Source organism: Microtus pennsylvanicus, chromosome 5 (genome assembly GCF_037038515.1).
Source record: "Microtus pennsylvanicus isolate mMicPen1 chromosome 5, mMicPen1.hap1, whole genome shotgun sequence".
Lineage (NCBI taxonomy): Eukaryota > Metazoa > Chordata > Mammalia > Rodentia > Cricetidae > Microtus > Microtus pennsylvanicus.
The window spans coordinates 64,686,361-64,699,620 of record NC_134583.1 but is presented as its reverse complement, the minus strand read 5'-3'; the positions used below and the strand labels follow the sequence as shown (position 1 = coordinate 64,699,620).

The 13,260-nt window shown below is 43.3% G+C and overlaps 1 protein-coding gene across 1 annotated transcript in view; it reads right to left on the bottom strand.

The window, feature by feature from the left end:
- Nucleotides 1–6,729: 6,729 nt before the first annotated feature.
- The window catches only part of Lcmt1 (leucine carboxyl methyltransferase 1), a 63,873-nt gene continuing 57,342 nt past the window's right edge, over nucleotides 6,730–13,260 (bottom strand). Inside the window, exons 10-11 of the mRNA XM_075972126.1 lie at nucleotides 8,777–8,874; nucleotides 6,730–6,944 (exon numbers count right to left, since the gene is read on the bottom strand). Of these exons, the coding sequence (XP_075828241.1) occupies nucleotides 6,922–6,944; nucleotides 8,777–8,874 (121 nt within the window). The 3' untranslated portion in view covers nucleotides 6,730–6,921. The remainder of the gene's footprint in view (nucleotides 6,945–8,776; nucleotides 8,875–13,260) is intronic.

Sequence of the window (13,260 nt, the reverse complement as noted above, 5' to 3'; positions counted from 1 at the left end):
AGGATTCAGATAACTAAAGCTGGAGCTTTAGTGTGATCTTTATCCTGTGAACAGTGCCGTGTCTACATTGCTGCTTCTAACTACTCACTGGTCTTGTTTAACGCAGAGCAAAAGACTGCAGTGAAGACAGGGGCCAAGTGGGAAAAGAGGGGTAATGGGGTTGGGGGTACAGAACAGGGGTGAGGGGCTGGAGATGGGTAAAGCAGAGTTTCTCAGACTCTTTGAAAAACACCCCTCTAAGAAGGTTTTAAGACATTGTTCTCAGTCACCCATAACACCACACCGACACATCTGTTGACAGTCTTGGGCAAGATATTCTTAGCGAGAAACAGAAACCAAGAAACAGTTTTCCCCTCCCTATTCTTCTTTTATTGAAATTTTATTTTTTACATAATATATTCAGATTATGGTTTCTCCTCCCTCAAATCCACCAAGATCCTCCCCACCTCCCCTCCTATCTGAAGTCATGCCTTTCCTATCTCTTCTTAAAAAACAAACAGGCCTCTAAAGAATAATGATAAAATAAGATAAAACCAAAAACAAACTGGAATAGGACAAAGCTAACAGAAAAAAATAGCCAAAGAAAAAAAATACAAGAAACACACATAGACATAGAGACATACACGTTTGTACACAGAGGAATCCCACAAAACCAGAAAACCTGAAGCTATAATATATGCACAAAGAACTGTAAAGTTGAAAGAAAGAAAGGAAGGAAGGAAGGAAGGAGGGAGAGAGGGAGGGAGGGAGGGAGGGAGGGAGGGAGGGAAGGAAGGAAGGAAGGAAGGAAGGAAGGAAGGAAGGAAGGAAGGAAGGAAGGAAGGGGAAAAAAGCAACGCCCTGACTAACATGAGACAGAGAACCTCTGAAGACACCAGAGCTCACCTTGTGTTGGCCATCTACTTCTGGGCACATGGCCTACCGTTATATTCCCAGGAGACTCTTGGAGAAAACTAATAGTTCATCTGTGAGTGGTTATCAGTTGCTTCTGGGTTCGAGATGGGGGCTTGTGTTCCCTCCTCTCAGTGCTGGAACTCCATCTGGAGCAGACCCATGTCAGCCCTGTGCATGCTGCCACAGTCTCTTAGCTCACATGTGTGTTGGTCCTACTGTGTTTAGAAGGCCTTATTTCTTTAGCATGTGCCATCCTTTCTGGCTCTTACAATCTTTCTACCTCCTCTACTATAGGGCGTCTTGAGCCATCAGGGAGGGATTTGATAGAGACATCAGAACTGAGTGTCTGATGGTCTCCCATTCTCTGCACATTGTTGGCTGTGGGTCTCTGTATTTGTTCCTACCTACTCCTGGAGGAATGGTCTCTGATGATGGCTAAGTGAGACACTAGACTATGGATATAGCAAAATGTAGTTAGATGTCATTTTATTGCTATGTGTTTTTAGAATAGTAGCATTTGCTTTTCCCCTAGGTCCCTGGCCTATCTGGTTTTAGGTTTCTGGCCATCAGAGCAGCATCAGGGATGGTGTGGTGGTTTGAATGAGAATGGCCCACACAGGTTCATATATTTGCAAGTTTAATCACCAAAGGGTGGAACTGTTAAAAAGGATTAGAAGGATTAGGAGGTGTGGCCTTGTTGGAAAAAGTGTCACTGAGTGTGAACTTTGAGGTTTCAAAAGCCCATGCCTTGTCTCTCTCTCTCTCTCTCTCTCTCTCTCTCTCTCTCTCTCTCTCTCGTGTCTTGTTCAGAAAGTCTTTTCCTGTGTCAATGACTTGAAGCCTATTTCCCATTTTCTCTTCTATCAGATTCAAATTATCTTTTTTTTTTTTTTTTGGTTTTTCGAGACAGGGTTTCTCTGTGGCTTTGGAGCCTGTCCTGGAACTAGCTCTGTAGACCAGGCTTGTCTTGAACTCACAGAGATCTGCCTGCCTCTGCCTCCCGAGTGCTGGGATTAAAGGCGTGCGCCACCATCGCCCGGCAGATTCAAATTATCTTATGTTGAGGTCGTTGATCCATTTGGAGTTCCATTTTGTGTAGGGTGATAAATATGGATCTATTTGCATTATCCTACATGCAGCCATGCAGTTTAAGCATCGCTGCTTGTTGAAGATGCTATATTGTTGGGGACTGCAGACCATCAGACCCTGAATTTTCTATGACCCTGCCTGCCGGAGTAAACAACTTGTTTTCCTATGCTTGCAGCTGCTCTGAGCAAACAACTTGTTTTGCAGCTGCTCTGAGCATGAGACCCTGATGGCAGGGGAGTGGTTTCGGGTAGCTTGCAGCTGAAGAATCCTGAGAGCTAGGGTGTGGCCATTGGTCAGGGAAGGCACTATAAAAGCTACCCTGGAATACAATAAAGTTGGCATTCTTGTTTCAAGGATGACCTGTGTCTCTGTCTATGTGTGTGTACTTCGATCTCCAGGCCCTTGCCCAACTAGTGAACCATCCCATAGTGCAGGTGCAGGCGGTATGCTACAGGCATAGTATCATAGTACACGTAGTACTGGTGCTACAGAACCCCAGTACACATAGTAGTACGGACGTTATACTGTATTAGTCAGGGTTCTCAAGAGTAACAGAGATAATAGAATAGAATAGAATAGAATAGAATAGAATAGAATAGAATAGAATAGAATAGAATAGACAGACAGATAGATTATATGGCTGCCCATCTGCCTGTGAATGGAAGTTCCCAAAATCTAGTAGTTGTTCAGTCTACCAGGCTGAATGCCTCAGCTTGTCTTCAGTATACACTGGAATCCCAAAGAAATAGACTCAAATGCCAGTGAAGAAATGAACTTGCTAGTAAGGGCAAGAGTAAGCAGGCAAGGAGAAAAAGCTTCTTTTTCCATATTCTTGTCTAGGCTTCTAGCAGAAGTCATAACCCAGATTAAAGGCAGGTCTTCTACCTCAAAAGGTCTGGATTAAATATGCGTCTTCCCATCTCAAAGGATGGAATTGAAATTAAGCAAATTTCCCTCTTTAAGCAAAAATCTCTCACAGGTGTGTCCCATTTCGGGTTTTAGTTAATTCCAGATGTAGTCAAGTTGACAACCAAGAATAGCCATATAAATAGGTATGGAGAAAGTGGACAACTTTGTCTTGTTCCTGATTTCAGTGGAAGTGCTTTAAGGTTTCTGTCCATTTAGGGTAATGTTGGGTGTGGGCTTGCTGTGAATTGCTTCTTTTATTTTGTGGTGTGTCCCTATATCCCTAATCTTTCCAGGACTTTTATCATGAAGGTCTGTTGGATTTTGTGGCCTTTTCTGCATTTCACGAGATGATCATGTGGTTTTTGTCTTTTAGTATTTTTATGTGATGAATTATGTTTATTGATTTATGTATATTGAACCATTCTGGCACGTCTGGGATGAAATCTACTTGGTTATGGTGAATGAGCATTATGATGTGCTCTTAGATTCAGTTTACAAGTATTTTATTGAGAATTTTTGCATATATATTCATAAGGGAAATTGGTCTGTAATTCTCTTTCTTCATTGAGTCTTTATGTGGTTTAGGCATCAGAATAACTTTGGCCTCATGGAAAGAATTAAGCAATGTTCCATTTGTATCTATTTTGTGAAATAATTTGAGGAGTACTGGCAAAGAAGAAATAAAATGAACATGTTAGGCTCCTTTTAGCTAGGTACTGTCTGGGTGGGAGATAGGACCAAGGCTGGAGACAAGACCTACCCATCCCATCAGTAGAGGGTAGGGGAAGAACATAGTGTCTACTCCTGAAGCACACAAATGCACATGTGAAGAGATGGCAAGTTGATGAGCTGACCTGGAGGATGCAGCTTTTGCCATGCCAGGCCTGATGGCTCACCTGATCCCTGGTACCCTCTGGAAAGAACCAGCTTCCAAAGTTTGTCTTCTAACTTCCACACACACTCACACAACCCTAAAAACACAGTCTTTAAAAATGAAAGTCTTTTCAAACCAGAACAGTTGTTTCCTGAATGATTGTTGGACTCTTCAAGATGAACTGAATGCTGCAACAGCTACCTCTTGGCTTTAGATTGTTCCTACACAGAATCCATGTCTGAATATACGATAAACAAATCGTAGGCGTCATATCTGCCCGGTCCTAGCAGCGGTTCATCCCTTAGTCTCAGGACCCTACTTATACTTGCACTTGGCAGGGCAGGGCAGCCACATTTGCCACAGCAGGACAACACGCATCTGATTGTGATGTTTCCCAAAAGACGGTCTTCCTTTTGTCATCGTGCTTCTGCGCCTGAGGTTGAAGGGTCACCATATTCAAGGCTGAAAATTATACTATTCAGATTCAGCCTTATTAGTCAAAGTTTAAAATATAAAACTATGATTAATAAATCTGACAATTACCTATTATTTTAAAGGTTTTTTTCAAAATACATGCTTCAACAAATGTAAAATTGATTTTTGTATGGTCTTGGAGAATATATATTTTGGAGTTGTTATTGCTTGGGAAGGTGGTTAGTGAGGTTGAATAAATTAGTCGTGTGTAAAAGAATAGATTGATTAGGGCGGCTATTGCTATTAATGTGGCTAAAGATAAGTTATTGTTTTTTATGAGTTCAGTGATAATAGTTCATTTAGGTAAAAATCCTGTGAGTGGTGGCAGTCCTCCTGTTGATAATAAAATTAATGAGATTATTGGTAGAGCTATTGGTATTTTATTTCATATGAGTGACATGGAAGTGATTGATGTAAATGAGTGGGCGTGGAAGATAAGAAATATGGGGACAGTTATAATGATGTAGATTAGGAGATTTAGGGTTGTTAGTGATGGATTGTATGGTAAAATAGAGACTATGTGGGTGATGGATGAGTAGGCTAGGATTTTTCGTGTTTGTGTTTGGTTAAGTCCATTTCATATATATATATATATATATATATATATATATATATATATATAGTGAGAACTTGAACTTGGTCTCAAAACTAAGTACTTAAAACATTAAAATGAAAAAAGCTATGCTATCTCTTAGTCTGGGTTTTACTGCTCTGAAGAGACACCATAACTACAGCAACTCCTATAAAAGGAAAGCATTTCACTGGGGCTGGCTCATAGTTCAGAGGTTCGGTCCATTATCATCATGATGGGAAGCATGGTAGCACGCAGGCAGACATGGTGCTGGAGAAGGAGCTGAGAGTTCTACATCTGAATCTGCAGACAGCACAAAGAGAATGCCACTCTGGGTGTGGCTTGCGCATCTGAGACCTCAAGGCCCACCCCCTAGTGACACACTTCCTCCAACTAAACCACGTTGACTCCAGCAAGGCCACCTCCTAATAGTGCCACTTCTCTATGAGCCTCTGGGATCCATTTTCTTTCAAACCATCACAGGCTACAAAAACAAGCAAAAACAATGCCCACATTTACCAGTGAAGATGTGCCTTTATGTTTATTCCATTCCTTATCTTATTAAATCACAGACTTGCTCCACTAAACTGAGCTTCCCACTATGGCCCCAGGGTTCCATATACACTATGTTAAGAATATTTAAGAAAATAAGACACACCATTCCAAACCCAAGACCTTCCTGTCCTGAGATTAAAAGGAAAAGCCTTCTCTTTCTTTCTTTCAGGCTGTCTAAACACACTACTCCAATGACAGGCACACCACAGGTGGAGCACAGCTGAGTGCCCAGGGAATACTGGTTCCAAGTGGAGCAGGGAACTGTGACCTCAGCTGAGGACCATGCCGGAGCTTCTCCACAGCCATGTCTATTCATGCAGCTCCAGCATAGGGCTGGAGTTTTTCCCCCCTAAACTGTGGGGCCCTAATCGGCAGCATAATGACCGTATTAATCTCATTACTGTTGCTGTGGCTTATCATAACTCCAGAGCCTGAAAAACACCACACATTTATTTACTTGTGGTTCTGGAGATCAGAAAGAAGAAAGCTGGAACTTTAGTCTGTCAAGTTTTTGAGGGTGTATGGGGATGGGGGGCATCTTTCTGGGGACTCCCGGCCTTTTAAAAGACTTAATTTTTATTAGTTTTAGTGATGTAAGTATGTGTGCACCCATGTGTGGGTGTGTGCAAGTGAGTGCAGATGCCCACAGAGAATGGGGACTTCAGATCCCCCTGGAGCTGGAGTAACAGTCAGGAGCCACCCAGTATGGGTGCTGGGAACTGGACTTGGTTCCTCTGTAAGAACAGTATGTGCTCTTAACCTGAGTCATCGCTCCAGCCTCTTGTCTCTTTTAGCTTATAGAAACTGCTTATATTCCTTATCTTTTGGCCCTTCCCACCATCCTCAAAACCCCTCCCTCCGCAATCTCCTTCAGTCATGTCCACTGTCTGGCTGTGTCTTCTTGTCTGGCTCATGTGGATCCTTGTGATTGCATCAGAGCCCCAGATGACCCCTAACAACTTTGTTTTGAGACCCTTATCTTAATCTCATTGGCCAAATGCCCATTTGCCGCAGAAGGTGACAGTATACAGGTTCCAAGCAGCCAGGGTATGTAAGGAGGAGTTACACAACCTGCCATGGCAACTGGAATGAACGAGGCAAGGCAGCAGGCTAGCCCAGCCACGGCAGCAGCAACACCACAGAAGAGCTCCAGCATCTGTGGCAGGTCAAGGGTCAGGGTCCATGAGGTGTCGCAATAAAGAGCACAGGGAGGAGAAAATTCCCAAATGGATTCTGACTCACAGGGCAAACCAAGGTCCAAGTAAGATGCAGGCTTCTGGGTTTTAGCTGCCATGGATGTGAACCCTGGTCCACCCACAGAGCAAAGAAGGTGAACAGACGCCAGCCAAGTCTGACACACAGACAAATGGCAAGTGAGATTTATTTAAACAATGATAGTGACAGGAGCAGGATCTGGTGTGACCACCTTTGTAACCAAGGGTTCTGGATATGCAACGGGGCCCACAAGAGAGACGAGCTACCCATCCCTCAGGGGGCCCAGGGCACTCCCTCGGCTGGAGACTTGGACTTCCACCTCAGCACGAACCATCACAGATTAATAGGTTATCTCCTTCAAACCTAAGGGGAGGAAACACAGATACAGTCAGATGCCTGTGGCGGAGTAAAGAAGCTGGGGGGGGGGGGTGAGCACGACACAGCTACATGTCCAAGCGCTGGCCCTGGGCACCAGCACAGCTCACTGCTGGACCTCGAACCCTTCCTGTGTGAAACGAGATTTCAAAAGAAAGTGAGAGGTCACGCTAGCTTTTGTTTATGGGTGGTTTAAAATGGATTAAGAAAGCATCTCATAACAATTTATGGGCTCTCAGCAGTAAATGTCCAAAATCTACCTGCTAACTGCTGACCTTTGAACAAACACAGAGCTGGTTCTTCACTGTGTGCTGATACACTGAAGAAGCCTCTGACATTAAAATGTTTATTATCCCAACCTGGGCATGCTGGTGTATATCTGTAAACACAGCACTCGGGAGGCTGGAGCAGGAGGCCAGCCTGGGTTTCAGACCCCTTCCCAAAGCACACCAAAAAAGGCGGTGGGGGGACAAAAACAGAAGCAGTTCAACTTACTGTTTAATGACAGGCAACTTAAACCTGCTAGAAACCTGCAGTTCCCAAATCTTGGCAAGTTTAAATACATTCAGACACAGTCTTGTGATAGGATTTAATACACTCATTGCAATTATGTTGAGAAGTTTGGTGGCAAGGGATAAAATGCTTATGTCACATGATGAAATTGGAAAAGCTCAGAAGTCCAGTTATAGGAACATGTAAAGTCAGCTCTACTGAAGATAAGATCAGAGTTCAGCAAAAGGGCAGAGGGTGTAGACCAGGGCAGTGCCACACTCTCTTCATGGTTTTTCTGCTTTCACATGTATGAGGTTCCAGGGGCACACCTGTAATTCTGGTAGGTCAAAGTAGGAGGAATGCCAAGGTTAAGGCCAGGATGCTTTACAAGTCTCAAAGAATCAAACAAAAAAGGTAAATAAATAAACTATATATGAGTGTGTGTAAATATATTTTTTAAATAAATAAAGTATCCAGAACACAGCAGAGGAAGCATCACTAAGAGGCTGCCTGAGACCAGAGCTTCTGTGCTCTACCTTTTTCAAGTTCCCCAAGTTCCAACTACAATTTCCTTTATTATTAGAGGAGAGTCTAACATAAAACACAACAATAAAGGAATTTCCACCCAAAACCATGTTGGAAGGACTCTGTAGGCTGAATTGCAGAGCCCAAGCAGGCTGGACTACCAGCTGCCATCGGATCACATTGTGAGAAGCTGGAAGGCACTGGGGACCTGGAACCTGATGTGGTCTTGCGGGGCTGTTCTGCTCAGAAATAACCAGGCCCTGGGAAGCAAGAGCAACTGGGACAGGAGTCAGCGGAGGCTGGATCCAAACCTGAGAGCCAGGTGCTCAGGTCCCTCCTTGAGCCTCGAGGTATTGCATGCCTCTGTCAGGAAACTGCGCCTCAACCTTAGAGAGAGGAGGGAGAAACTGCCCTGGAAACTGGATGAGTCTTTTAGAAACCAAACAATCCATGTGTTAGTATCCAGCAAAGATGGCTGTGCGCTGGTGAAAGGGCAAACGCTGGTTATTTTTATTAAGACTATTACTTTAAACTCTCAAGGCTTTCAACCTCCCAAATGCGGAAATCCTACGGCAGGCCCGAGGAGGGCTGGCTACCTGGTTGAGGATTTGTGGTTTAGAGAGTTCGCCTAATTCCGTGCTATAAAAACCTGGAAGAACAAATGATGACTTCTCTGGACACTCTGTGGGTATGCATCCATGTTTCTCTAGTTCTCTGAACCTCAACTGCCTGGTGCACCTTTCATTCTTGGGAGAAAGCTGTCCTGCCTCCGGCCCAGGTGACAGACAGAGGCACTCTCTTACCGAGTTCTTGGCCTCCACGGGTGGCCCAGCAGAGGCAGTAATGCCGCATAAGCTGCTCCAGAAGCTCCAGTTCATCCAGGAACTCGAGGGATTCTATTCTGTGCAGAAGTCAGAACAGGAGATGGAGATCGCAGTTAGGAAGAGCTAGTCCGTAGTAATGACATGTTCATGATACCACATGGAAAGAACTTCGATACACAACAGTATGCATGCTGTGGCTAAGAAAAATGGGGAATGGGGAAGGTCTGGAGAAATGGCTCAGCTAAGTTAAGGGCACTTGCTGCTCTTCCAGAGGATCCAGGTTCAATTTTCAGCACCCACTCACATGGAGGCTTACAACTGTATTTAACTCCAGTTCCAGGGGATCTGGCTCCCTCTTTTGGCCTCTGGGGATACCAGGCACCACTGCATGCGCGCACACACACACACACACACACACACACACACACACACACACGCACACGCAGGCAAAACACTCATATGTAAATAGATCCATATGTATCACCATACACAAAACTCAAGTCCAAATGGATCAAAGACCAAAATAAAACCAATCACACTAAATCTCATAAAAGAGAAAGTGGGAAGTACACTTGAACGCATTGGCATAGGAGACCACTTCCTAAGTATAACCCCAGTAGCACATACACTGAGAACAACAATTAATCAATTAATTAATTAATTAATAGGACCTCCTGAGACTGAGACACTTCCATAAAGCAAAGGACATGGTCAACAAGACAAAATGGCAGCCTACAGGATGGGAAAAGATCTTCACCAACCCCATATTGGACAAAGGACTAATCTTTAAAAAATGTACAAAGAACTCAAGAAACTGGACAAGAAAAGAACAAATAATCCAATAAAAAAAAAAGGGGTACAGACCTAAATAGAGAAGTCTCAAAATACGAATCTCAAATGGCCAAAGAACACTTAAGGAAATGTTCAATATCCTTAGCTATCAGAGAATGCAAATAAAACAACTCTGAGATCCCATCTTATACCTGTAAGAATGGCCAAGATAAAAAACACTGATGACAACTTCTGCTGGAGAGGATGTGGGGTAAAGGAAACACTCCTGCATTGCTGGTGGGAGTGCCAGCTGGTACAGCTGCTTTGGAAATCAGTGTGGCGATTACTCAGACAATTAGGAAATAATCTACCTCAAGACCAAGCAATACCACTTTTGAGTATATACTCAAAGGACGCTCAATCATACCACAAGGACATGTGCTCAACTATGTTCATAGAAGCATTGTTTGTCATAGTCAGAACCTGGAAATAACCTAAATGCCCCTCGACCAAAGAATGAATAAAGAAAATGTGGTAATTTACACAATGGAATACTTGAAATTTTGACATCTTGAAATTTTCAGGCAAATGGATGGATCTAGAAAAAAACATATTAGCCAGGCGGTGGTGGTGCACGCCTTTAATCCCAGCACTCGGGAGGCAGAGGCAGGCGGATCTCTGAGTTCGAGACCAGCCTGGTCTACAAAAGCTAGTTCCAGGACAGGCTCCAAAACCACAGAGAAACCCTGTCTCGAAAAACCAAAAAAAAAAAAAAGAAAAAGAAAAAAACATATTGAATGAGGTAACCCAGACCCAGAAAGACAAATGTCATATGTGTCTTTTAGACATAAGTGGCTTTTAGACATAAAGCAAAGAAAAACCAGCCTACAGTCCACAACCCCAAAGAACCTAGACAACAAAGAGAACCCAAGAGAGACATACATGGATCTTATAGGAATGAGAGAAAAGACAAGATCTTCTGAGTAAATTGGGAGTATGGGGGTTATGGGAGAGAGTACAAGGGGGAGGGAAGGAAGGGAGAGGAGCAGAGAAAATGTATAGCTCAATAAAAACAATAGAAAAAAAAGAAGTATGATGGGAAAGCTGAGAAGGGCTCAAAAGAAAAAAAAGATAAATTTAAAGTAAGATTTATTATCTTTAAAGACATTTACGAATATGTCTTTAAATATTTAAATAAAGACTCATCCTCAATTGTTCCATGGCAAACACTACAAATAAAATCAATTACAAGAAAAAATTAAAAGTTGTTAAGCCATAAGAATTGTTTGTAAAAAAAAAAAAAGATGTTCACACACATGAAATTAAAATAAATTTTCAAAAAGAAGAAGGAATTCAGGAAGTTTAGCTCAGGGGAACAGTACACACTTGGAATGTGCAGTCTTGAAGAAAGGAGAAGGAGAGTAAGGAAGGAATGGGAAGAAAGAGAGGGCGGGAGAACAAGGAAGGGTTAGTGGAGAAAGGAAAAGGAGGAAGAGGAAGAAGGGTTACCTCAAAGGTCAAGACAAATGAACTAGAAAGGTCTCTGGAATGCTAATGGCAAAGGACTACTTTCTTTGCCCTGCAACTCTTTATAGAGTTCTAGAACTTCAGCATGAAAAACTTTCATAATAATTTAAAAGAAGAAGAAAAGAACAGTCCAATAGAAAAGAAAAACAAGAGGTCTTCAAATTCATTTACGAGAAAACAAATAAAAATGAAAACACAAGATAGTTGTCTTAAGACCTCTACTGCTGTGATGAAAGACCATGGCCAAAAGCAACTTGGGGAGGAGAGGGTTTATTCAGCTCATACTTTCTCATTGCTGTTCAGCACCAAAGAAGTTAGAACAGGAACTCAAACAGAGCAGGAACCTGGAGGCAGGAGCTGATGCAGAGGCCATGGAAGGGTGCTGCTTACTGGCTTGCTCAGCCTGCTTATAGAATCCAGGACTCAGAGATGGTACTCACCCACAATGGACTAGGCCCTACCTCATAAACCTCAATTAACAAAATGCCCTACAGGCCAGCCTATAGCCTGATCTTATGGAGGTATTTCTCTATCCTTCCCTCCTCTTAGATGACTTTCACTTGTGTTAGTTGACATAAAACTAGCCAGAACAGTAGTTTTTCAACACTCAGACAGACAAAGATTGAAGGCTGAACACAGAAGAAAAGGCACTTTCTCAGTTGCTAGCAATATGACAAAAGAGGACTGCCTCCCTTGAAGCCATTTTAGCCTCTTTCAACACAAAGAAAGAACATCCTCTAATCCTGTGATCAATCTGCCTCTTGAAGAGCTTACCCTGCATGCAAAGATAAATGGTCAAGAGCATTTCTACAGCAGCACTTCCAATCTGGTAACAAGCAAAAACTGAACTATAGGAGACCATCTGCATGAACTAAAACATGCTCATACCTCAGGTCTCTACAGCCAGACTATGAACCAGGGCAGCTCTACATGGGTTAATATGGGATAATTCCAAGACATACCCTGGAGCATTTCAGACAGGGTGTTTAGCAAGGAATGTGTGCTTAGTATAACACCACCAGTGCAAAGAAAGCAGCATGCACCTGTTTTGGGTGAATGACTCTAAAACTCTGAGGAAAAATAAATATTTTCACTTAACCTTAAGTGTTTGTTATAGTAACAGAAAGCTAACTAGTGCAGAAAATTAGCACAGAAAGTAAGACAGGTTTCTCTGCTGCCACAGACCTGCTTACTGCATGGCTTTTGGAGTGTGGTGTGCCAAAGAAGTGTAGAGAAGCAGGCCAGAGTGAGGCCAAAATGCTGGTAAAAACCCAGAAAACATGGCGATGCTGGGGAAGTTTAGGGTGGAAATGAAAATGGACTAGGAACTGGATATGAGGCCACCCCTGTCACTCTGTGGCAAACAACCTGATTGCATCTTGCCCATGCCAGGGACTTTGTGCGGCAGAGATGCAAAATAATGGACGACGAATTTATCTGATGGCGGAGGCGGCACGGGAGCAAGGCAATGGTGTGCAGCACCAGGACTGTGCAGTGAGACGCAGAAGCCGATGTGACGGAGGAGACACTCACAAAGAACGCAGTGCAGGAGCCGGAAAAATGCTCATTAGGAAAGACTGCTTCCTGCTCTTCCACAGGACCTAAGTCCAGTTCTCAGTGAAAGACCCCCAGTGTGGGGAGACTCTCACTCAAGTCTCAAAATAACACGACCCCCCCAGGAACTCACGAGAGACCGTCCTTGCTGCAATCACACAAGGTTTATTGACAGGAACCAGCGCTGGGACCGAGACTCATATCCCACACAGGGGAGGAGTTCGACCTCAAGTAGCTGGGAGAAGGGGCATTTAAGGGAAGAAACCACAACCCAATAATCCAAAGAGGGTAGGGAGGGCATCATTGGAAAATTCCGAAAATACCAGTGATCAGTGAAAATTCCGAAAATACTAGTGATAATCACAAGGGGGTGACTCCCTGTTTCTCAAGATTATAATCTAACTTATCTTCAGCTAGTTCCTGAAACAGAGTCACTGAACCAGCTAATCTAGATTTCTGATTCTTCTCTCCCTGCTTAGATTTTGGCTCTATTTTTTCTGCTTGGATGGTCTGGATTTATCCAGGTCTTTCATCAGCACTCACTACAAAGGACACCAGAATCCGGTTCCCAGCACCCAAACTGGGCAGCTCACAACTACCTGCAAATACAG